This window comes from Orcinus orca, chromosome 8 (assembly GCF_937001465.1).
Source record: "Orcinus orca chromosome 8, mOrcOrc1.1, whole genome shotgun sequence".
NCBI classification, from domain to species: domain Eukaryota; kingdom Metazoa; phylum Chordata; class Mammalia; order Artiodactyla; family Delphinidae; genus Orcinus; species Orcinus orca.
Window position 1 is genome coordinate 3,839,994 of NC_064566.1, and position 22,302 is coordinate 3,862,295.

Genomic DNA, 22,302 nt, shown 5'->3' on the forward strand with positions numbered 1-22,302 from the left:
CTGTGCCCTAGGCTCGTGGGTCTGCGGCCGCAGCGCTTGGCACCGGAGCTCGAGGGGCGGGGGTTGGGGGCGGGCCGGCTGCCGCCATGGCCGGGAGTCAGGACATGTTCGACGCCGTCGTGATGGCGGATGATAGGTGGGTAGGGGGCTGGGCCGGGCCCCCACCCGAGCAGGTCTGCTCTCAGCCGCTGGGCTGCGGCGGCCGCCCGGGCCCTGGGGGAACGCGCTGTGGCTCAGAAGGCGGCTGGCGCGGGAGGGCCCGAGATGCTTCTGCTTCTCCTTTGCTCATCGGCCTCTCGGGCGAGCGCCACGTGCCCAGCTGTTCCTCTGGATCCGCCTCCCCCGTCCGGGGCTGCTTCACGCATCTGCTCGGTCTGGTGACTGTCTCCCTCCAGGGACGCTCCTTCCTCGGGTGGGACGGACCTTTGCCATCTGGGCGCTGCCCCTTTTTCTTGTTCCTCAGTGGTAGGACATACGGCAGCATTCACGGACATGCTCTTAAATGTGTCAGGCGTCCTGCTTTTCCCTCTTGAGCCCCCGGGAGCGCCTAGGGCTGTGACGGGGGAGCTGCTGGTTGCTTTGTGGCTGTCTTCCAGTGCCCTGCCCACTTGAGACATCAGTAGATGTCAGTTAAGAAAGAGAGTGAACAGTAAACAGTCGCTGACGTTTATTTGGAGTTTGCTGTGAATTGGACGCTGAGCTAAGCGTTGTATCCAGTTATTTATTTTAGCTCTCCTTGTGAAGGGGATCCTATCCTTCACCCTGTCTTTCAGATGAGGAGGCAAGGTCACTCCCAGGGCCACACAGCCAGTAAGTGGGAGCTATCCCCTCGGCCTCACTGGGCGCTCCAGCACACCCCTTTCACTTCGGCGACCGCAAGTTACGCTGGTGCCAATTACACTGCTGGGCCTTCAAAGTCAGAGCCTTTATGCTACTGCAGGCGCCACGGTCACGGTACATTTTGTGATCATCTGATGGCGTTTCTCCTTGCTAGCCTCCTGAGATGTGATGGAAAGCCTGGTACACGTTGCAGAGTTTTTGGGTTTTTTTGAAGCACTTGACCAAGCAGTCTAGCTTACAGACCCAGAACTGGGGCTCGCTGACCTGGCTGCAGACGAGTTACCGGGGAGATTTTGCAAAGCGGATTCCTGGGCCTTCCTCCAGACTTACTGAATACGAGGGGTGAGGCCCCTGAATTGGTATCGTTGACAATTTCCTGTGTGTCTCCGATATTCTGCCAGGTTTGGGAATCACCGATTTAGCCCACCTTCCTCTTTGTAGAAGAGGTAAATTGGGCTTCCAGAATTACAGCGACTTGCCAGACGCAGAGGCCTGGGGAGGGGTGGAGCTGAGACTGGAACTGACGTTTTCCGACTTACATTTTGTTCTTTTTCTACAGTACTCGGTCTTGTCTTGCTAGGTCTGGGTAATGTGGAAGAGGAAAGTTTTTGCAGGAAGAATGCTCTTTCTCCTGTTTATTTGCTCACGCTTCCTCTCCTCTGTTGCAGGTTTCACGGGGAAGGTTATCAGGAAGGCTACGAAGAAGGAAGTAGTTTGGGTATGATTGAAGGAAGACGGTATGGCACGTTACATGGAGCTAAAATCGGATCTGAGGTGAGTGGGACCCCCCACTTGGAAAGGAGTCCTTTTCTCTTACCGTTGACAGTTTGCCTTGATGATCGGTGTGGTGGAGCTACCACTTGAGGCCTCTGCACGTGGCAGTAGGCTAGACAGAACGTTGACGGAGAAGTCGTCTCAGAACAGAGCCCGCAGAGGGTGTTGCTGTGTGGAGATGATGGAGTCAGGTGGGCCGGAGAAAGAGAAGACAAGTCCCCCCTCACCTCAGTCGACGTCGAGTGTCACGGTGCCGCCCTGTGTCTTAAGGCAGCTGAATCCTCCCCCAGAGAGTGAGCACCCTGTGTCTTGCGAAGACATGCCATTTATATTTCTGTTGAAATTCCATAAAATCCCTGATTCCCTTTTCTCCTGCCCTTCGACCTAGATTGGCCCTCACTTATGGGGATAACTGGCCCTAAACACTAACGTCTGAGGCCGTGAGGACTGTATTAGGTGTCTGTTGCTGCAGAACGAATCAGCACAAGACACGTGGGCGTAAGACAGCCAGTGTTTATTATCTCACACGGATTCTGAGGGTCTGTGGTCCAGGAGCTGCTGAGCCGGCTGGTTCCGGCTCGGGGTCTCTGGATGCTGGAGTTACGAGTCAGCCAGCCTGCAGTCAGCTTGCTGGGGTCTCACACGGATTCTGAGGGTCTGTGGTCCTCACCGCGTGGACCTCTCCACAGGGCTGCTGGAGTGTCCTCGAGACACTGTGCGGGTGACCCACGTCGGCAGGGCAGAGGTGACATTGTCAGTGCCTAGATTCAGAGGTCACGTGCTGCCTCTTCCTGTGTGTTCTGCTCATCAAGGTCACCCTGATCCGGTCAGGGGACCGCACAGGGCAGGAATACCAAGGGGTGGGGAGGTGAGGTCCAGTAGGGCCATCTTGGAGGCTGGCTGCCCCGCTGGTGACTTGACCTCCAACTTCTGTAGCCTGGTGCCCAGTGGGTGCTTCCAGAGCAGCAAGAGAAGAAGCACCGCTGCCCCCTGGGCCCCCGCCCCCTTTTTGTTTTGAGAGCTTGATATTTAGATCAAGTAGAGCTGTTGGTTAGTCACTTCACTCTTGAATGTTTTGTAAATTCACAGATCGGGTGCTACCAAGGTTTTGCTCTTGCCTGGAGATGTCTCCTGCACGGCTGCACCACTGAGAAAGACAGGTAAAGCTGAGCCTTCTTTCTTCTTCGGTGTCTGGACGGGAAGTTCCGGTTTCATAGCTCACTCTGACCCTGGGCGGTTAGTCTCCTCACCTGTAAAATGGAGAAATAACCAGGCCGAACCTGAAACGTTGTCATGAGGTTTACAGGAAATAGTAACTAGAAAGCGCCGGGCGCATTTCTGGTGTTGGGTGAACATCCCTTGTTATTACTTCCCAAGGGTCCTTGGATCCCCCTGCCTTTTCCCTGGAGACACATTTCATGTGTTTCACAGGTGTCGGGTACCTGGAAGCACTAAGTAACCATGAGCTGTTATTTGTAGTGTTTGTAGCCTTTTTTTATTTTTTTATTTTTTTATTTTTGGCTGCGTTGGGTCTTCGTTGCTGCACGTGGGCTTTCTCTAGTTGTGGCGAGCGGGGGCTCCTCTTCGTTGCAGTGCGCGGGCTTCTCATTGCGGTGGCCTCTCCCAGGCGCACAGGCTTCAGCAGTTGTGGCACACGGGCTCAGCAGTTGTGGCTCGCAGGCTCCAGAGCGCAGGCTCAGCTGCTGCGGAACACGGGCTTAGTTGCTCCGCGGCATGTGGGATCTTCCCGGACCAGGGCTCGAACCAGTGTCCCCTGCATTGGCAGGCGGATTTTCACCCACTGCGCCACCAGGGAAGCCCGTCTGTAGCCTTTGGAGCGTGCTTGTGCTGGTTGCTGCTTCCTGAAGCCCCGGGACCCTGTCCCCACCCCCGGTCTTCATTCTTAAGCTGGAAACGCACCCTTACGTGAAAGGCCGTCCTGCCGCCCATGGGAGCCGACACTGGGCTTCGGCGGCTGCGCCGCATCATCTCGATGTCTGGTGGCTTTGCCTGGCCTGGGAGGGGTGCCCGGAGAGTGGGTAACAGAGCAGGGAAGCTGGCATTCCCCCGTCCACGTGACCTGTCATCTTATTTGGAATATTTTGAATTTCTAGAACTTGGGCCACAGCCATATGGAAATGTCAGAGCAGGGATGCTCAAGACAGTGTGGGTGACTGTGGGGTCGCCTGCCCTCTGACCTGTCCCGTCACGGAGCGCGTGGGAGTTGACCGGATTCGTCCATCAGCCGAGGGCCGTCTTGGGGAGATTTTCCTCTGAAGATTCAGTGGGAGTGGGCGGGTAGCTGGCGGTCAGGTTGGGACAGTGGTTGGCAGCCCCGGGCGCCACTGGGCGGCTGTCGGAGCGGAGCGTGGCTCCCCGCTCCCGGTCCAGGAAGGCGGGGTGGAGCGCACGGACTTGGAAGGCTCCAGCAGCCTCCCCTTCTCCCCGCCCCGGGATCTGCGGCTCACGGAGGGCCCGCACTGGGTGGGAAGGGTCTCGCACCTGGGGGCTGCCCATCCGCACCCCAGGGCAGGGGTTCCCTCCCCTCCTAAAGCCGTGCCCCCGGTCCATCCATCAGAGGGCCCGTGGCCCACCGCCCCGCCATCCCCACCCCACAGGCAGAGCCTAAAACCCTTTATCTTAGAGCAATGGATTTTGGATTTTCTAAGTCTACAGTTTTCCTAAAAATGGTAGAAGGCGGGCCGAGGATCTGCTTCTTTATGTTTCAAGTAAGGATGTTAGAAACACCTGCCACGTGTGTTATCCTTCAGTGAGCTAAGGGAACGGTAACACCAGAGAAGCTGTGTGGAGAGCCGTATCTCAGCTGAAGGATGGCGACCTTTCCATCAGGTGACCGTAGCTTTCTGACCTACCCCGAGATGCTCCTCTGCCCCTTCCGCAGTCGGGTGAAGGCTTTTTCCCTTACACCAGCCGTGAGCGGGTCACACCCTCCTGACACGCACTGGCTTTGACCGTGCGACGGGCTGGGTGTGTCTGGAGTAGCTTCACTGACCGGGGAGGGCAGGAATGACCCGTCGCTGCTTGCAGAGCTGGGAGTGGGTGGTAGTCATTGTTCCGTGGCAGGTTCAGCCGTTTCCCGCGTGTTGGCATCTGCCTTGCAACTCCCTGGGAACCAAGTGCTTTGTTGCTTTACTTCACTCGCTCTGGCCTTTTGCAGTTCTGTGTTTTCTCCAAGAGGTGGCCATCATAGTTCTTCTAAACTGGTTTAAAAGCCGCAGATGTGAGCAGGCCCTGGTCACTCTGAATGGCCGTTGCTTCATCCTAAGGATGAGTCCTTCAGGATTCCCAGGGATCAGATATCTGGCACGCTCCTGACACCCTGGGGATCAGATGTGGTGAGGGGAAGGTGGCTCGGCAGGGTCGCTTACCTGTGACCCAGAGGGCACCCACCCGCCCAGATGAAGCGAGGAGACTGACGTTTATCGAGCCCCTACTCTGTAGCACGTTCTGGGCTTTATCGTCCTGAGAGCCTGGGAGGTGGCCGTTAAGGCCCCATTTTACAGATGAGGACGCTGAGGCTCAGAGATGTGAAACACCTGAGTGCCTCGGGGCGGTTGCGCTCCAGGCCGCCCACCAGCTGAGCTCCTCGTCTTCCTGGGAAAGGGAGCCGGAGCCGAACTCAAACACCGGCCACTGGTTTCTGCCCTATGGATGGAGGGGGCTTGCCGGTTTACCTGCTGTTAAACTCCCAGAGGCCGTGAGCGTGAAGATTGCAGATCCTGGAAAATCCCCAAGTCCAGAGCAGGCAAGGCTGTGCCCGGCACTCTTTCCCGTCTGCTTCTGTCCGCTCTGGGGTCAGACCTGGGGACCGGGGGTCGGCGTGCTTGTCGGTGTTGCCTTGGCCGCTGGGCCCGGATGGAGCCGTCCCTGTAAGGTCAGTTCGCTCTTGACGTCCAGATGCGGGTGCGGGCGGGCTCACGTTGCCAGGTGAGTAAAGGTTGTTTCGTGTGATGACAGTTAGTCACCAGCCCTGAGGCCAGGCACGCTCGGCACCAGCACTTTAAAGCCGGCGAGCGGCATCTGTTACGTAAGCTGAGCCTGTTGTGTGCAAAGGACCAAAAGTCTTTATTTCTGTGTTTTACAGCAAAAAGATGAAGGTCTTAGAATCGCTGCTTGGAATGATTCAGAAATTCCCTTATGATGACCCTACTTATGATAAACTTCATGAAGACCTAGACAGAATTAGAGGGAAATTTAGGCAGGTTTGTGTCCTGTGTGTTTCCTTTGATCGGGGTGCCTTTCTCAGATGTAGCTGGGGCAGCCCTGGGGGCTCATTTCGCTAATGGTTTAGGCGCCACCGGTAACATACAAATGGCCAGTAAAGGAGACCCGTGTGTGTCGATGTAAGGAGACCGAGGGCCATGTAGGGAGCAGGTGTGGGAACTTCTTGAAGGGAGGTGACCTAGGCAAGTAGAGCTCCAGCTAGAGAGAAACCCGTGTGTGTGTCGATGTAAGGAGACCGAGGGCCATGTAGGGAGCAGGTGTGGGAACTTCTTGAAGGGAGGTGACCTAGGCAAGTAGAGCTCCAGCTAGAGAGAAACCCGTGTGTGTCGATGTAAGGAGACCGAGGGCCATGTAGGGAGCAGGTGTGGGAACTTCTTGAAGGGAGGTGACCTAGGCAAGTAGAGCTCCAGCTAGAGAGACTTCTGCTCTAATTTAAAAAAACATTTTTTTCTTTTGTGTTTTTTCAGCTTTGTTCATTACTAAACGTCCAGCCCGACTTTAAAATTAGTGCAGAAGGTTCCGGACTTTCATTTTGAGGATGACAGACGCACAAAGACGAAACATCAGGGAACAGATGTTCGTATGTTAAGTGTTTAAAAATGTGATTAAAGGCAAAACAATGATGGGGGATTCATTGTTTTGCCGGGAGGGTTCCAGCTTGGCCGCTGAAAGGGCTTCCTTCCCCCGAGGTCTGCCGGGTGGCCTCCGTTCCCCCCACGGGGCCCCTCCACATAGGCCCGTCCTTTGTTGGGCCCTGTCTGCTCTGCAGCGTGAACGCGGCCCTGGCAGAGCCCTAACCGGGCTGCTCTTCTCTGGTCCAGCCAGGGTCCAGGCCCCTGGCTCACGGGTTCTCGTCACCTGGCAGGCCTGGCTGGATCTAGACTCGGGTTGGCTCTGGATAGGATAAACCTCCCCTTTACTCCCCGGGCTTTGGTCAGCGCTCAGAGGGACAGTTTTTTAAAAAATGAGAGCCACAGGGTTGACATGAAGCAGGTTAATGGGAAGGAGTGATGGGTACTGGGACATTTATTGACCCCTGAGATGGGCCAGTGCTGTGACCTGCTTCTCATGTTTTATTTAGTCCCTTCAGGAGCCCATGAGGCAGGCGTTATTCCCATTTTATAGACTAGGAAACAGGCCCAAGAGACTGCCTGGTCCAAGGGCAGTGGGCGGCAGAGCTGGGACTTCAGCCCTGTCTCCTGGTGCCCGCTCTGGAATGCACAGTCGCACCCACAGTCTCGGGGGTCCCTGCCCGCAGGTCCCCGCTGTGCCCCGTGGAGCCCTGGGGCTTCTCATGTGGCCATGGACGTGGGCGTCTGGCTGAGAGGAGCAGAGGCCAGCCCTGTCCCCAGGAAGCTGGGACGTGCTCTTCCTGTGTCCCCGGGTGGGTGGGGCTCTGCAGCCTCAAAAATGGTCAAGGGGAGGAGCCTTTAAGGCCACCGTTCTGTGTGCAGAAACTTTGGAGCCTTACTGCAGCCTTCCTTCTAGTGTGAGTTCTTCTGTTTTCTGCCCGGACTTAAAAGGCACCATCTGTACGCGGTGCACGGCCTCAGGTGCATCTCGGTCACAGACACCAGCAGCGCGTATCTCGGGCTGGTGGGATGGAGGGGCTTTTGTTGTCGTTTTTCTGGGTGGATTTTTTTTTTTTTTGGCGGTATGCGGGCCTCTCACGCTGTGACCTCTCCCGTCGCGGAGCACAGGCTCCGGACACGCAGGCTCAGCGGCCATGGCTCGCGGGCCCAGCCGCTCCGCGGCATGTGGGATCCTACCGGACCGGGGCACGAACCCGCGTCCCCTGCATCGGCAGGCAGACTCCCAACCACTGCACCACCAGGGAAGCCCTGGGACCATTTTTGATGCGACATCTAGCGAATTCTTTCCTTTCTCCGTGATATCTGGGGTTGAGGTACCAGGGTCGCACCGAACAGCCTTCTGTTGTGTTTGTGTCTGCATGTTTCATTAACACGCATGGAGGCAGCTACCACGACAGGATGGCGCCCCGTGATGTTCAGGAAAGGGTCGGGTCCTGCTGCCCCTGGCCAGCCACCGCGTGCATTTATCACTGACCTCTCCTGCCCCAAACCTCACTCCCCCCGACCCCTTCCGTCTCTCTCCGCTCAGCCTCTCCCATGCCAGGTGTCAGCCAGAGCAGCCGGCAGCCACTTCCTTTCCCCCGTCCCGCGGGGCCGAGCTGCCTCATCCGTCATCTTCAGGGGCCCTGGACACTGGACTTGACCTGTGCCAGCCTGGCTCCTTCTTGGAGGATGAGACCCAGTTTCCAGGACCCCTTGGTCACCCAAGACAGGTGTTCTGGATTACAGTACAGACAGAGCCCCTGTTCGCGTCACAACCACTCTGTTCCTGTGATGCCACCTCCAGCGATGGGGCCCGGGGAGCTTGCTCTTCTGGCTGATGAGACGGTGGAGGACACCCAAGGGCTTCTGGGAAAGGTCACATCACTCTTGAGAGAGATGGTATCTCTTTTGGAAGTTGTCCTGTGGGGATGCGACGCCTGGAATTATGACAGGCAGCTTGCAAGCAGCTGTGGATGAAGCCAGACCTGGGCATGGCAGAGCCCAGCCAGCGAGGACCCAGCCCGAGGACATTGCCGAGCAGCTGTGCTGACTGACCCCCGAGAGGCGCTGTGCTTGCCAGCCTCGTTTATAGGAGCTGATGAATGCCCTAGTTCAAGGCCACTTCGGTAGGGCTTCCATTGTTTGCAGGCAAAGGTATCCTGCTTGCCCTGTCCCCCAGCCCATCCCATCCCATCCCTTCCTGTCCACCTACACCTGGTCCTGGTGGATATTAACCTTGTTGGATCTCCACCTTTCCGGGGCTCATAGATTTCCCACCGCTCTGGCCTGCTTGCTCTTCCCTGTCGGAAACTCCCAGCATACTTTGTGCCACATTATTAGTCAGCTGGGGCTGCCATAGCGAATGCCGCACAGTGGGTGCCTTAAACAACAGGCATTCACTGTCTCCCAGTCCTGGAGGCTGGAATCTGAGATCCCGGTGTGGGCAGGGCCGGTTCCTCCTGAGGCCTCTCCTTGGTGTGTAGACGGCTATCTTCTCCCTGTGTCCTCACACAGTCGTCCCTGTGTGTGTGTTGGTGTTGCTTTAAGGACTCCAGCCCTGTTGGATTGGGGCCCACCTTGATTACCTCCTTAAAGGCCCCATCTCCAAATATAGTCACATTCTAGGTTCTGAGGGGCAAGACTCCAACATGAATTTTTGTGGGGACATAATTCAGCCATAGGGTGAATACAGGGTGGCCTGTAATAGCCACCCTGTCTGGCTGCCTGGACAGACTTAACTTGGGAGAGAAGAAGACCATTTCACTTAAAAGTTGAAGTTACTTTGGGACTTCCCTCGTGGCGCAGTGGTTAAGAATCTGCCTGCCAATGCAGGGGACACGGGTTCCAGCCCTGGTCCGGGAAGATCCCACATGCCGCGGAGCAATGAAGCCGTGCGCCACAACTACTGAAGCCCGTGCACCTAGAGCCCGTGCTCCGCAACAAGAGAAGCCACCGCAAAGAGAAGCCTGTGCACCGCAACAAAGACCCAACGCAGCCAAAAATAAATAGGTAAATAAATAAATTTTATTAAAAAAAAAAGTTGAAGTTACTTCATTTTATTTTTTAGAACATCAGTAATTGGGAGTAAGCAGGCTAATCAGTCCACCTGAACTTACCACGTTGGAACTATACTCTCAGAGGCACCGCGGTGGGTGGTGGGAAACACCCACCCACAGGCCAGAGCCCAGTCCCGGACGCTTGCTTTACTTCACATTCAGCTTGTTGTTTTTCTCTACCCAGTGGTGAGAAAAGAATGAAGTGATTTGGAGGGAGGGATAAGAAGTCTTATTTACTGAGTGGCTGCTCGTGGCCGCCTTGACCTTCCTTGGGTCACTGAAGTGTCCACAAAGCCCATGAGGTGGGGTCGCTGCCTGCCCCCCTCACCCCGGCAGATGGGGGCCTGGGGCTCCCAGCCGAGCTGAGTGATGTACCAGCGGTCGCAGTAAGTGGCTGACCTCAGGCCTGAGCACGGCGGGGGTCAGGGGCCTTGCTTAAGTTATTCTTAGCCAGGCGCAGTCTCACTTTCCTGATGATTCACAGCCTGTCTGTGTGACCGGTCCTGCACCTAGCTGACCGCGGCAGAGACGGTCGGTGTTATGGGAAGGGACCCGTGCTGGCCGCAGCAGGGGAGGCGTGGACCGCGTGGGCCATCGGCTGCCCTCGACCCTCTGAGCACGGCTCACTGAGGGATGGATGGGGAGGCGGGGTGGGGGGGGCGTTCAGCTCTGCCTGGGGGATAAGGGAGTGGGAAGGTGGGCAGGAAGGCTTCTTGGAGGAGGTGACCTTGGCATGACTCGCTTTGTGAGCTCTCATTTGAGCTCAGCACCGTGGAGAACGTCTCTTCCACCCTACCTGAAAACACCATGTAATTTGGAGAGATCAAAACCTGTAAGTAACTGGTGAGGTCGTCCCAACTCCACAGTTATTCCATTCCTTGGTGAGTGAAGTGAGGAACCGGTCTGCGGCCCAGGAAACGTGTCCCCAAGCGAGTATGATCCCTCAGAGAAAAGCGGGCGCTGCGTTCAGTTCTCACAGGACACGAGAGCCGTGCAGGTGCTGGGCCAGGCCCCCAGAGGGACGGGCCTATCCAAGCCACCAGGACTTAGGGGCTCACTTCAGTGTCCCTAGAAGGACAGTCGCTCCTTGCCTGTGAACTTCTCCATAGCTCTGATGGCTGATTAAACTCACCTGACATGGAGGCCCTGGCTGGTGTGTCCCTTGGGGGCCCCTGTGGAGACAGCGCTTCGGCCCCATCTCCCTGGTGCCCTTTACCAGATCAGCTGGGCCTTGGGTCCCTAGGGTTGGAGCGATATCTGAGTATGATCCTGTTTCTGCCCACTCAGGAGTGTGATGGGCCAGGGGACCCCATGCCCCAAGTAAACGGCCATGGAACTGAAGACTTAGTGGCGGGCTGTCTCCATCCTTTCAGCAAGGATTTATTGAACTTCCATTATTTTTGGTGGGCATGCGCCCCTGAAATCCCAGGGTGCTCCACGAGCAGGTTCCCTAGCTCTGAGAGCTCAGACACATCTGTTGAGTTGAACCATATCCCCTAAAAGATGTGATGAAGTCCCAGCCCCTGGTACCTGGGAATGTGACCTTTGGAAATAGGGTTCTTGCAGCTGTGACTCGTGTAGGTTATGGTGGGTTGTACTAGAGTAGGGGGCCCTACCTCTCCCGTGACTGTGTCCTTGAAGAGGAGAATGCCATGTAAAGAGAGACATGGAGGAGAGACAGCCGTGCAAGAGCAGAGGCTGAGAACGGAGTGAGGCGTCTGTAAGCCCAGGGACGCCGGGCGTTTCCAGCAGCCATGAGACCTGGGGCAGGGAGCACGGCCCCGGCCTCCATGAGACCTGGGGCAGGGAGCACGGCCCCGGCCTCCAGGACGGTGAGAGGATAAATTCCTGTTGATGTGGCCACGCACTCTGTGATGGCTTGTTCCAGCAGCCCCAGGACACTGATAAGGAGGTCTGGGCTGCCGTTCGGCCATCTGCTGAGTGAAGAGGCAGGACGCGGTGATGTCCAGACCCTTCTTCCTGGCCTGACGTGTGGCGAGCTTCCTTCTTAAGGCATTTGCTTCAGCTCCCTACTCAGCTGCTCTGAGGGGCAGGTGGTACCTACACCCCAGAAAGACGCTGTTGTCTCAAGGCACGGGAGCCCCCTGGCTCCCTCCCCTGAGAGGCTGCTGCCTTTGGGGGGCCCCGCTGGCTCTGTACAGGGGCCGAGACAGGGTCTGCCAGTGAAGGCTGGCTCGAAGCTCTCCCCTGGTCTCAGCCCCTGTTTATATCAATAATACATGTTACATCTAGAAAAGGTAGAAAACACACATACAGTGTGATAGTTAAGAAGCTTTGAAAATGCTAGGAAACTCATCAAATGGACTCAAACAGTAAGGGGCAGTGATGGGCAGCTCCAGCAGCTCGTCTGGAGACCTGGTCCCACTCTTGCTCTCCCGCACGACCGGCTTCACGCTCGGGACCCATCCTGGGGCCGCAGCACCACGGACGCCCCTATCGGGGCAGAAGGGCTGTGCCCGCCCCCAGGAGGCCTAAGGAACAGAGTGGAGTGCTCTCTTCTCCAGAAGCTCCAGACAATGTCTCCCTGAGTCTCGCTGGCTGTTAGATTTCACATCCGCCCTTGAACCTGCCACTGGTCCGGGGGGGCAGATGTGCTGTTGGCTTTGAGCCCATTGGCGCCTGTCCCGGAGCTGGGGATGGGGTCGGTCCCACCTGAGCCACAGAGCTGAGAACGGTGGTTCCCACCGAGTGAAATCTGGGTGCTGTCAACACAAGGTGGGAGGCTCAGTGTGGGCACAAAGACCAAGAACTGCTAGAGGAGGGAAATAAGGATGGCCTCGACCACCCCCCGGGGACCAGCGGGGCCTCCTTGCACACCTGGACGATGCATGGGATGGTGGTGGTCACGCTGACAGTGTGGTGACGTTTACTGAGTGATGCCTGTGCACCAGGCACTGTGCTCAATGCTTCATGGACGTCGAGCCATTGGTCCTCGCGTCACCCCAGGAGGCGGTCACTGAACAGATTGACTGAGCCCCGCTTTCATGCTGGGTGTGTCACAGATGCTAGGGTGCCCTCTCGGAGCCGCCCTTCTTACAGACGTGACTGTCCCCATTTTATGCGTGAGAAAGTTGAGGCCCAGAAGGCGAAGCCGCACAGCCTGAAAGTTGCAGAGCTGAGATCCAACTCCTGGGTCTTTTCCTCTAAAATGTGCTCACGTGTGAGAGTGTTTTTCAAACAACGACTGGCCACGTCGGACGACACTGCCAGCACGCCTGGCCGCCCTTCTCCAGGCCGGCTGACCGAGACACTGCCCTGGCCGCAGGGGCCGCTGACTTCAAGTCTTGGACGTGGGTGGACCTGACCTCGACCCCTGGGCCTCCTGGCAAAGCAGGGCCGCCCCGAGTGCACGCACTGACCATCGGGTGAAAAATACTCAAATGAAGACTTCGTGCGTTTTCTTCGAGCCCAGTTTTGAAGACCTCGTTCTCGGCAAGGCAACCAAGCTGACTGCCGGGGGCCCAGGCCCCAGAGACACAAACTCGGCCACTGGCCTGGCTTGGTCAGCTCCCCGCCATGTGATCCTGGCTCAGTTACTTCACCTCTCTGGGCCCCGGTTTACTCGTTCTCCAGCAGGAGTCGGCTCACTCCCACCCTCAGCCCAGATCCTGCCTGGCTGTGCTCGTTGCCGTACTGTCCTCCGTGGCTGCCTGCTCCGTGCAGTGGAGTAGAGGAGCTGGATGGAGACCATGGCCAGCAAAGCCCCAAACACTCCCTATCTGGCCCTTTGTGGAGAAGCCTGCCCACCCTTGACCTGGAAGATGGGAATACTTGTACCTGCGAGAGGAACGTGGGCTCCACAGGGCCCCCTCGCCAGTGTGTCCCCTGCCTGTCACCAACCCCTGGGGGCTGTTTCAAGATTTAGGGAGAGGACTTCCCCGGCCGTCCAGTGGTTAAGACTCTGCACTCCCAATGCAGGGGGCACGGGTTCGATCCCTGGTCAGGGAACTAAGATTCCGTATGCCCTGCGGCACGGCCGTAAAAACAAAACAAAACAACAACAACAAAAAGATGTGGGAGAAATGGTGTGTTTGGCCCTTAGCACAGTGCCCAGCCCCCAGTACGTGCTGAGTGACCTTAAGCTACTGTCCTCCTGCGATGGGACCAGGCAAGGAACACTGCCCGGCGTGCTCGGCGGGCTTGGGGTCCAGAATGTGGGTAGACCCTCTAGCTAGACGGGTCTGCTCTAGAGGGACCGCCCTGGGGAGGCTGTCTCGCTGCTAGTTGAAACTTGAAAGGATTAACAGACGCTGCCGTCTCTGATAGGCTCTGGGCCGATGGCAGCCCTTGAGCCAAGAGCTTCCCCATCCTCCTGTGCGCCCTGTGAGTGGCGGTGACAATGCCCCCGGATGTGGGCCTCCGGCCCTCGTCCCTGGCGCTGCCCGCCCACCGGCCGTGGCTATTGTCTGCTGGGCCGAGGTGTGGCTCAGGGCAGGGGCCGGCGGGCAGGGGGACTGTGGGAACGGATTAGAGGCCAGGGGCTTGCGTCCCCTCTGCATAAACTCCTGATCAAAGACATTCCTGGGCTGACAGAGCCCTGTGCATGGCGGAGGCCAGCCCAGCGTGCGGGACACACGCCCCATGCAGCCGCCCCCCGGAGTTGGGATTGGCCTCGTAGTGGGACAGCCAAGCCCTGCTGCTGCCGGGCTTCCAGGAGGGACGGGCTCAGAGGGAAGGTGGGGAGCCTGGCGCCCAGGGTCCCAGCAGTACCCACCTCTGCAAACACGCCTGCCCTGGGGCCCCTCGAATCTGGGGCCCTGGCAGGGAACTGACTCGCCTTAGTGCCCAGGCTGTGTCCCGGGGCTTATCGGGCCTCATCAGGGCGATGAGGTGCTCCCGGCCCCTGGGGAGCCCCCCGGCCCCCGAGTGCCCACCGCACCCGGGTCAGGCAGGACCCAGCCCTCGGCAGCTCACAAAGCCCGCGGCCCGCACGTGGCCCTACTGCTCAGCGCCGCTGCGTGCAGGCGGGGTGCAGGGTGTGGGCAGAGAAGGACCAGCCGGACAGCTGTCCCCAAGGGCTCACAGCCCAGAGGGGAAACACCACGTGTAATGGCTCCTGGACCACCAGAGCCACCTGGCTGGGGCAGGGTGGAGAACACCGCAGAGAGTCTTACATGAGCCTGGGGGAGAGCAGGGGGTGGGCACTCCAGCACAAAACTGGAGGCCGGAAGTAGTCTGGTGTGTCCTGCAGTCCCCTGGGCAGAAACTTCGGGGAATGAGGAGTCTGAGGCTGGGGGAGACGGGGGGTGAGGCTGGAGAGATGGGCCAGGTCCCAGGACCCCGGATGGAGCCGGAAGGAGCTAGAAGCCCCAGGGGGTTCTGGCAGAGGGTGGTGGGCCCGCCTGGGGCAGGGAGACTGGCTGGGAGGCAGGGAGGCCCCAGGTGAGTGGCCGTGGGCCCGAGTGAGAGCAGGCGTTCGGGCTTCCGGGAGGGGCAGTGGAGTGGACACCGGAAGGCTTTGTCTCCAAAGGCCAGTTTTTGTTTTCCTGATATGCACAGGGCAGCCAGACCCCCATGGGGGGGGTCCCCATGAGGGGATGCCCGAGCTGATGTGGGCGGTTGGAGAGGTCTGGGCCCGTGGCATAACTGAGAGAAGCCTGCTGCCCCTCCTCCGGGGGCCTCACGGCCGGGGAGACGGCCCTGGGGGGCTCCGGGCCCCTCCTCACTCGGCCCAAACCCTCTGTGTACTTTGGGTCCCATCTGCGCCCCTGCCCCTGCCTCCCCCCGCCTCCCCCTGTGCCTCACAGGCCACCTCCCCGTCACGCCCTCTTCCTTTCCACTGTCCGACCTGTCAGCCCACAAACAGATTTTCCACCTGCAACATTAGAAACCATCAAACAGCCCCGCAGGCCTGGCGTCCTGTGCGTCCAGCTGCCAGTGGAGTGCAGGCCGCCCCCCGGCCTCCGCTGCCCGGATCCTCGCTGGAACTTAATGCAGTCAGAGTGTTGGCCCTGCTCCTCAAGATACCCCGAGGCCCTTGCGGCGTCGCAGCCTCGCTTGGGCCCCTCTGTACGCCCATGGTCGTCGATGTCATTGGGCCCTGGTGCTGGCACAGACTAGCGGGTCCCCGGGGCTGAGCCACCGCGGTGGTGCAGAGCAGGCCCTGGGCTTCAGGGCACCTCCCGAGGCTCTGACCCTCGCTCGGTCCCCTTTCAGAGCACCCTGTAGGCCCCGGGGGCAGGGGCCTTGCCTCACGTCCCCACCCAGCCGGCGAGGGACTGGGGCAGGGAGGCAGCAGTTCCGGCACCTGCACACCCCACCTCCTCCCAGAAGCTCCAGGCCCCACCGACCCTGCGGGCACCCCCTGGGCAGGCTGGCCCACGGCACGCGCTTCGTTAGGGCTGTGGCGAACTGACCTGGCAGCCAGTGCCATCCTTGGCGCGTGACCCAGGCCTCCTCCGGGCTCTGGAGCGCTCGCTGAATGCTCAGCTGCGGGGGGAGGGCACCTTGGGGAGCTCCCGGCTCTGGGAAGAGGCCCCGGCCCCGCAGAGCTGGGACCAAGATTCATTTCCCACCTCCACCGGCTTTGGGAACGCGGCCAGTTCGCAGGCATCTGGAGCCCAAAGGTGGACGTCACAGGTGTCCACCAGGCCTCCCAGGTCGCCGGGTCCATGTGAAAGGCCACTGGACCGCTGCCCGGACACTGGCGTTGTTCCCCCCTGCCCCGAGCTCAGGGCACCTTGGGGCCATGATTCACCCAGAGCAAACAGCACTTTGTGCCAGAAAAGGGTTAGCGCATTCATTTACTTTCCTATCTGCAAATAACCTGGGAGGGCGAACTGGCCAGACGTGGGCTGGGAGGCGGCTGATCGACGGGGCTCACGTCACCCGGGCCAGAGCCGTAGTCTGAGGTGGTCGGGGCCGCCTGCGAGCCGTCCTCAAACTCTGGGGGGGGTCCACACGGCCCTCTCCCACTACTGACCTCTGGTCCGGATTTCCTCCTGGCTGGGAGGGAATCACACCCTCCTTCTGCATCACCAGGGGACCGCTGGCCACGTCTGGAGGGATTTTTGTGGTCACGACCGGGGTCGGTCCTGTCATCTAGCGGGTGGAGGCCGGGGATGCAGCCCAACAGCCCACGGTGCCCAGGGCAGCCCCCCATGACAGAGGATGGCCTGGCCCCGGCGTCCGCAGGGCCGAGGCGGGCCCCCTACCCACCTGCCACCTGCCACCCCCATCCAAGGAACTTGGGGCGCATGGCCCTGGCTCCCTGCCCGCCCCAGGAAACAGACAAGCGGACACTGCACTGGGGTTTTACCAATTTTATTTCTAGACTTTTCACGTTTGTCTTGTTTCCTGCTGGAAACGTGCCGGTTACATGTCTGTGCTGGGAAACACCGTGGTGTGCAACCAAAAACACACACAGACCCCCAAGTGCCTGCCCGCCCGGACCCTCAGACTTGCTGGTCACGGGACAGACCTCCTGTGCTCCCGGACCTGCCACTGGCCTTTGGCCTTAGAGCACACACATCTCACCCCCCACCACGGACAGACCGTCCCTCACGGACCCCGTTTGGTTCAGACAGAGACGCCGCAGCCAGAATGGTTGAGGTAAGCGGAAGCAGTGTTCCTGCAGGGGTGGGGTGGGGCGGGGCGGGTTTGCACCTGCCAATGGCCTTGAAGCGCACGGGCTGCCCCGCCTGGGGCCGCCGCGGACGGTGCAAATCCAAATCCTTTTGGTTCGGCAGCGTGTCAGGCGGCTCTCGGGCACACAGCACTGTTGGCTGGCTTCATTGAGATCTGAAGTCTCTTTAAAGGAGCATTTGCTATAATGACCAGAACAACAAACAGAACACTAATAACAGATACAACGCACCCCAAACTGTGACACAGGCCAGAAGCGATTCCACTCATGCCAAATGACCGAGTCCTACAGCACAGCACCACAGTGGCACATGAAGACATACTTGTTACAATAATAATAATAATAATAATAATGCAACTTTCATAGCTATACGCAAAGAACGATACGGGCTGTAAAAACTACGATGATGGTAAATCCCAGGTCAGATGGGGAGTCCAGCATAACAGGCGCAGGGCAAAGGAAACGGACATGGCCTGTCTCCAGAGACGCCCGGGGGGGTCCTCGTGAACGCGGCCCGGCGGGGTGGGGATCCCCCACCAGGTCCTTTTTGGGATCTCGTCCGCGTGTCTGTCTGCCGAAGCAGCAGACAGAGCCTGACCACCTGGTCTGCAAAATGGCTAAGTGAAGCTTGAGGTAATTGTGAAACAGGAACCTTTTTGGAATAGAGCAGTAATCACATTAAGTCAAAATTGATCACATAAAAAAAAAAAAAAAGAAAACAACAACAACGCTACCAAAAACAAAAGGCATCCGTAATACATTTTTTCTATGAGAAAATTCAAACTAGAACATGGCAGTATATGACATTGTAAAACAAAAAAAAACTGATTCTCCAATAGCAGCAAAACAATGTGAAAGATAAGAGAAGCGATATGCATCTGTTTCCAAACTGTACTGGGAAGTCATCGGTAGCAGCGAATAAAGAAAAATGGAGCCGCAGCCTGTCCCTCGCGTGGTCCCCGCCCACCTCCCCTCCACACACTTCCTCCCTCACCTCCTCGCTCCCTTCAACACTCCCTACAGAATAATTACAAAAACGAACATAGCCAAGATGTGCAAATTATCTAGCGGTTGCTAAATTTCTTTTTTGAAAGGAGGGTTCGGGGATGAGATCGTATTGGAACTGAACTCGGAACTGAACTTGTTTCCAGCATCTAATTGTGCTTATAACTCTGACACCTGTCCAGTTGGATCCCTCTGCGAAAAGCCAATCGGGCCAAATTAGCCAAATCCACATCTTTGTGTTTTTTCCTCGGGATTTTTTTCCCTCTCTTATAAAAGGACCTAACTTGAACAAACTGTCCTACACCTGCAACATCTAACGCAGAAAAGTGTGTGTGTGTGTGTGTGTGTGTGTGTGTGTAAATCAGAGGAGACTGCGTTACTTTATAAATCATACTGGCCTTACGAACATCCTCTGCAATAAATATTCTTTTTAGCCTTAACTATAAATTATATATTTTAGTGTTTAAAAACCTTCCGTGGCAAAACATCTAAAGAGAACTCTGAAACTGCTGGTTCTCTAGGTAAACCTTTAAGGCCCCTACTTTCAAACACCAGTTGGCACGGAAGGATTCCTAAACTTCAACTTCTCTACAGAAAAGGAAAGGAACACATCATCCTGGCAGTGTGAGAATGAATGCACATTTTCTTCTCCTTGACCGGAACCCAGCCCTCCAAAACATCATCTCCCTTTCGCTAACACCATATCAACAAGCACCTGCCTCGCCGTCCTGTCTGCACCCAAGTACTGGAATATTCCCAAACCATTCCATTAAGAAACCGTTCCCCGCCCCCTCCACACACAACATACACAGAGATGTCACCTAGAGACTGAAAGTGCTTTGAAATGGAATGGTTTTGGAATATTGAGAAGGAACAAAAAACAAAAACAAAAAAACGAAGAAAAACAGCTGTAGATTTCACCTGGATGTGAGCAGGCTGCAGATCTGTTGGGTGAAAAACCAGCACCTCATAAACAGGTAACTACAAAAATATGAAGATTATAAAAATAGAATATATTAGGTCACTATTGCGGTCTCTCTTTCTAGTAGCGGACGCTAGGAGTCGGAGGTGGCCTTCCGTCACCGAGGCGCAGGCTGGCGCCCGCAAACCCCTCAGGTGGTTGGTCCACAGGGAGAAAGAGGATCAGGCCTTGAAAATGCCGAACTCTACGCTACCCTAGCCGAGAGGTTACATCAGCCATCGACAAGGTGAAGGTTACATGCCTACCTACGAAATAAAATAAACAAATGACTTATAAAGTGACTACATGCATAAGCGAGATACAGGATGCCTAGAACCGCCTTAAAGCTCTGCCCTTGGGAAAAGCACACGGGTAGAGTTCTATCTAAAACCCTCTTCTACTTTAAAAACGGGTTGTGGACTTCTTCCTATTTTTTTTTTCAAACGTTTTTATGCTTTTTGTTTGTTTGAAACACATAAAGAATCAAATCTAATCCTCCCCTGCAGACTCGCTTCTTGTGTTAACGCCTATCCTTATAACACAGAGACACAAACACATGAATATAAAAACTAGTTGATTACGGGGTATACAATCTTCTATTTTTGTAGCACAACCCTCCTCCCCCTCCAGCTCAGGGTTATGCACATTCTATTTTTTCCTCTCCTTTTTTTTTTTTTTTTTCCTTAAAGATAGGTTTTCGGGGACATTTCTTTTCTTTTGCTTAACTCAGAGACAGAAGGGAGAAAGAGCAAAGGAAAACACCAAGACACTGAGGGGCGGGCTGCCTTCCGACAGCGACCGGGCCTGAGCGGCTCCGTCCGCCGAGCCCGGCCGGCCCCGCTCCCGCCGCGGCGCCCTCAAATGTCCACGTCGCGCACGTCGGTGGGCGTGCAGGCCAGGTCCGCCTCGTCCTCCTCCTCCCCCTCCTCCGCGGCCTTGGGGTCCAAGTTCTGCTGCTGGGCCTGGCGCAGGCTGGACTCCAAGAGGGCCTCGATCTGCTCCTGGCAGGCGCGGAGGCAGTCCTGCACAAGACAGGTCCTCAGGAGGCGGCCCGCGGCAAGGGGCCCCTTCCCAATGCTCACCGAAAACGCCGCCTCCCCCAAACCCAGGAAGCTGCCGCCCAGACCCCAGGATCGACAGTGGGGACCCTGTTTGCCCACCAGCTGCCCTCCCGGCCTGAAAAGCCCACGTCAACCAGGCCACGGTGAGCCCACTCGGGACCCAAGGGCTCTGGTGGACACAGACGCTCCTGCCCACCTGCCCCGAATCCCCTGCCTCCCCGGCCGCTCGCTGGAACTCCTCGCCGGGGCTCTCATCTCTGGGCCCAGGTCCCCACCAGCCCCACTGCTGCCCTCCGCGAATTCAGTGCCATCTGATCCAGGATGGGGAGGCCCTCTGAGGCCCACTTTTCGGACTTAACCTCTGCCGTGTCAGCCCTCGCAGTGAACCCAGCATTCCGTGATGAATGGCCGTCAAAAGCGTTAGGCCGTGCTTGACCGAGGATGAATGCTGGGTGGCCCTGGGGCCTTTATCCCCTGTCCTCTCCCGTTCGGGCCTGCGTCCTGGGAGACGCTCCGGCTGCGCACAGCTCCCGGCAGCGACCACCCCGCGTGTTCAATGGAGAGGAGGAACCCCGGAGGCCGGGGGCCTCTCCTGGTCCCACCACGGGCACATCTCCCAGCAGCTCGAAGGTGCCGCCCACAGCCGGGCAGTCGCGGCTCCCGGATCTGAACAGAGAGGCTGTCCCAACTCCTGGGATGCCACACGGGGCTTCTGTTCTAGAGCCAAGGAAAGGCTCCAGGGCAGCCTGGGAAACAGACCCATGCCTTTCCCACAGGAACGAGGTTCAGCACGGAGAAGGCACTGCTAACTTCCTCCTAAATGGGGCTGGAAACGGTGTACCCCGCCCCAAAGAAGTGAAGCCAGGCCAGGAGGGCTTCTGAATGAATCCCTGGAGATCTCCCAAGGGGACAGGGCTTATGGGGCCGGGGGGCTTTCCTACCCAGCCTTTCAGTATTCATCATGGCAAAGGAGGAGGCAGGGTAGGTGCCAAAGGCCCCATTTTACAGAGGAGGAAACTGAGGCCCAAGGCTCCTGACGGCCTCCTCAGGCTCTGATCCAAACACCCACCATGGCCTACTGAGGCCCGAGAGCCTCCACCCACCCACTGAAGGCAGCCCCCCAGAGGTGGCTCCCTGGCCCCTGTAACCTGGGGGGCCGCGCTGTGGAGCGCAGAGCAGAGGCGTACAGGAGGGGCCTCCCCTCTGCAGGTGCTGGCGCATGCTCCAGCTCCACGGCCCATGCCTCCTCCTCCCAGCAGCCCGCTTGGCACTGCAGCCTCACCCCGTGAAGAGCGGACTGTGACCACGGGGCCAGCTCTAGGGACGGGCAGACGCGGCCACGCCCCGGAGCTCCACAGCCCAGAATTTGCTGCGTCTGAGCTCAGCGACATTTGTCACCCGGTCACCAGACTGATGAATTTCAGCCTCAACTGATTCCTCCCACCATTCCTCAGCTGTAGGGCATTTTGCTTCAGATCTAATTAAAATAATCTCTATTCAGATAAGGGATCACACAGCGATTTCCTACCACTGTCTGTAGACAGCGCTGTTTGTGGCATTTCTAGCTGGGGGACGGCGCTGGCCCTGGCAGCCAGGCGAGGATGCCTCCCCCTCCCAGGGGGCCACCGAGCTGCCCGTGCCTACAAACAAGAAGGCATCCTCCTCTGGGGGTCACGCAGGCTGGTGGCCAAGCACCGCTGGCAGAGAACAGGCAGGCATCCGTCTCACACCAGCTTTCCTCCCCGAGCCTCCTGGGCGCTCGAGGGTGGACCGCCAGAAGCGGCTGGAGCCGGACCCGGACCGGGGATCGGGGTCAAGGTGGTCACTGGCTCCTACTCGGGACACTAGTGGGGCCTGGCAGTGACCCCCGCCACCAACCTCGCTGGTCTAATTTGGTGAAGCCCCAAACCCTTGTAATTGTTATTTTAATTCTTTGAGCAAAGAAAAGAAAAGAATGGGGAATAAGACAGTGGCATTTTTAAGTAAAAAGATACAATGGACTCCGGCTTCCAAAGCAGCAGCCTCTCAAAGGGGGTCATAAAAACAAGTTGTCTGTACCAGGCCCATTGTGGATGGGAGACCTCACAGGGACCCTTGTAAAGCGGCCATTTGTCGGGAGTCCACGCTGTCGCCCAGACAAAGCTCGACGGGGCCTCACCCCACACACCATTAGGGCACG

General features: G+C 57.6%; 2 protein-coding genes across 6 annotated transcripts in view; one reads left to right on the plus strand and one right to left on the minus strand.

The window, feature by feature from the left end:
• On the plus strand, positions 1-17,841 carry LTO1 (LTO1 maturation factor of ABCE1). Of its 4 annotated transcripts, none has more exons than XM_033402484.2 (6): positions 1-136; positions 1,509-1,614; positions 2,704-2,774; positions 5,720-5,837; positions 6,327-6,435; positions 7,981-17,841. In XM_033402484.2, the coding sequence occupies exons 1-5, from the start codon at positions 87-89 to the stop codon at positions 6,393-6,395; spliced, it is 414 nt and encodes a 137-aa protein (XP_033258375.1). In that variant the 5' UTR covers positions 1-86; the 3' UTR covers positions 6,396-6,435; positions 7,981-17,841. The 4 variants fall into 4 exon arrangements, with proteins under 4 accessions (XP_033258375.1, XP_049568900.1, XP_049568899.1 ...); XM_049712943.1 differs by having other exon boundaries at positions 9,267-17,841; XM_049712942.1 differs by having other exon boundaries at positions 6,327-17,841.
• CCND1 (cyclin D1) overlaps positions 17,087-22,302 on the minus strand; it is a 12,455-nt gene continuing 7,239 nt past the window's right edge. For both annotated transcript variants that reach the window (XM_033402483.2, XM_004278047.3), the window contains exon 5: positions 17,087-20,084. In XM_033402483.2, the coding sequence (XP_033258374.1) occupies positions 19,920-20,084 (165 nt within the window). In that variant the 3' untranslated portion in view covers positions 17,087-19,919. The remainder of the gene's footprint in view (positions 20,085-22,302) is intronic.

Excerpts from the sequence above, each read along its gene's own strand:
- LTO1 (XM_049712942.1), top strand. The coding sequence starts at position 87 with ATGGCCGGGAGTCAGGACATGTTCGACGCCGTCGTGATGGCGGATGAT. Across the intron at positions 1,615-2,703 it reads GAGCTAAAATCGGATCTGAG|ATCGGGTGCTACCAAGGTTT; the intron begins GTGAGTGGGACC and ends GTAAATTCACAG. Across the intron at positions 5,838-6,326 it reads TTAGAGGGAAATTTAGGCAG|CTTTGTTCATTACTAAACGT; the intron begins GTTTGTGTCCTG and ends GTGTTTTTTCAG.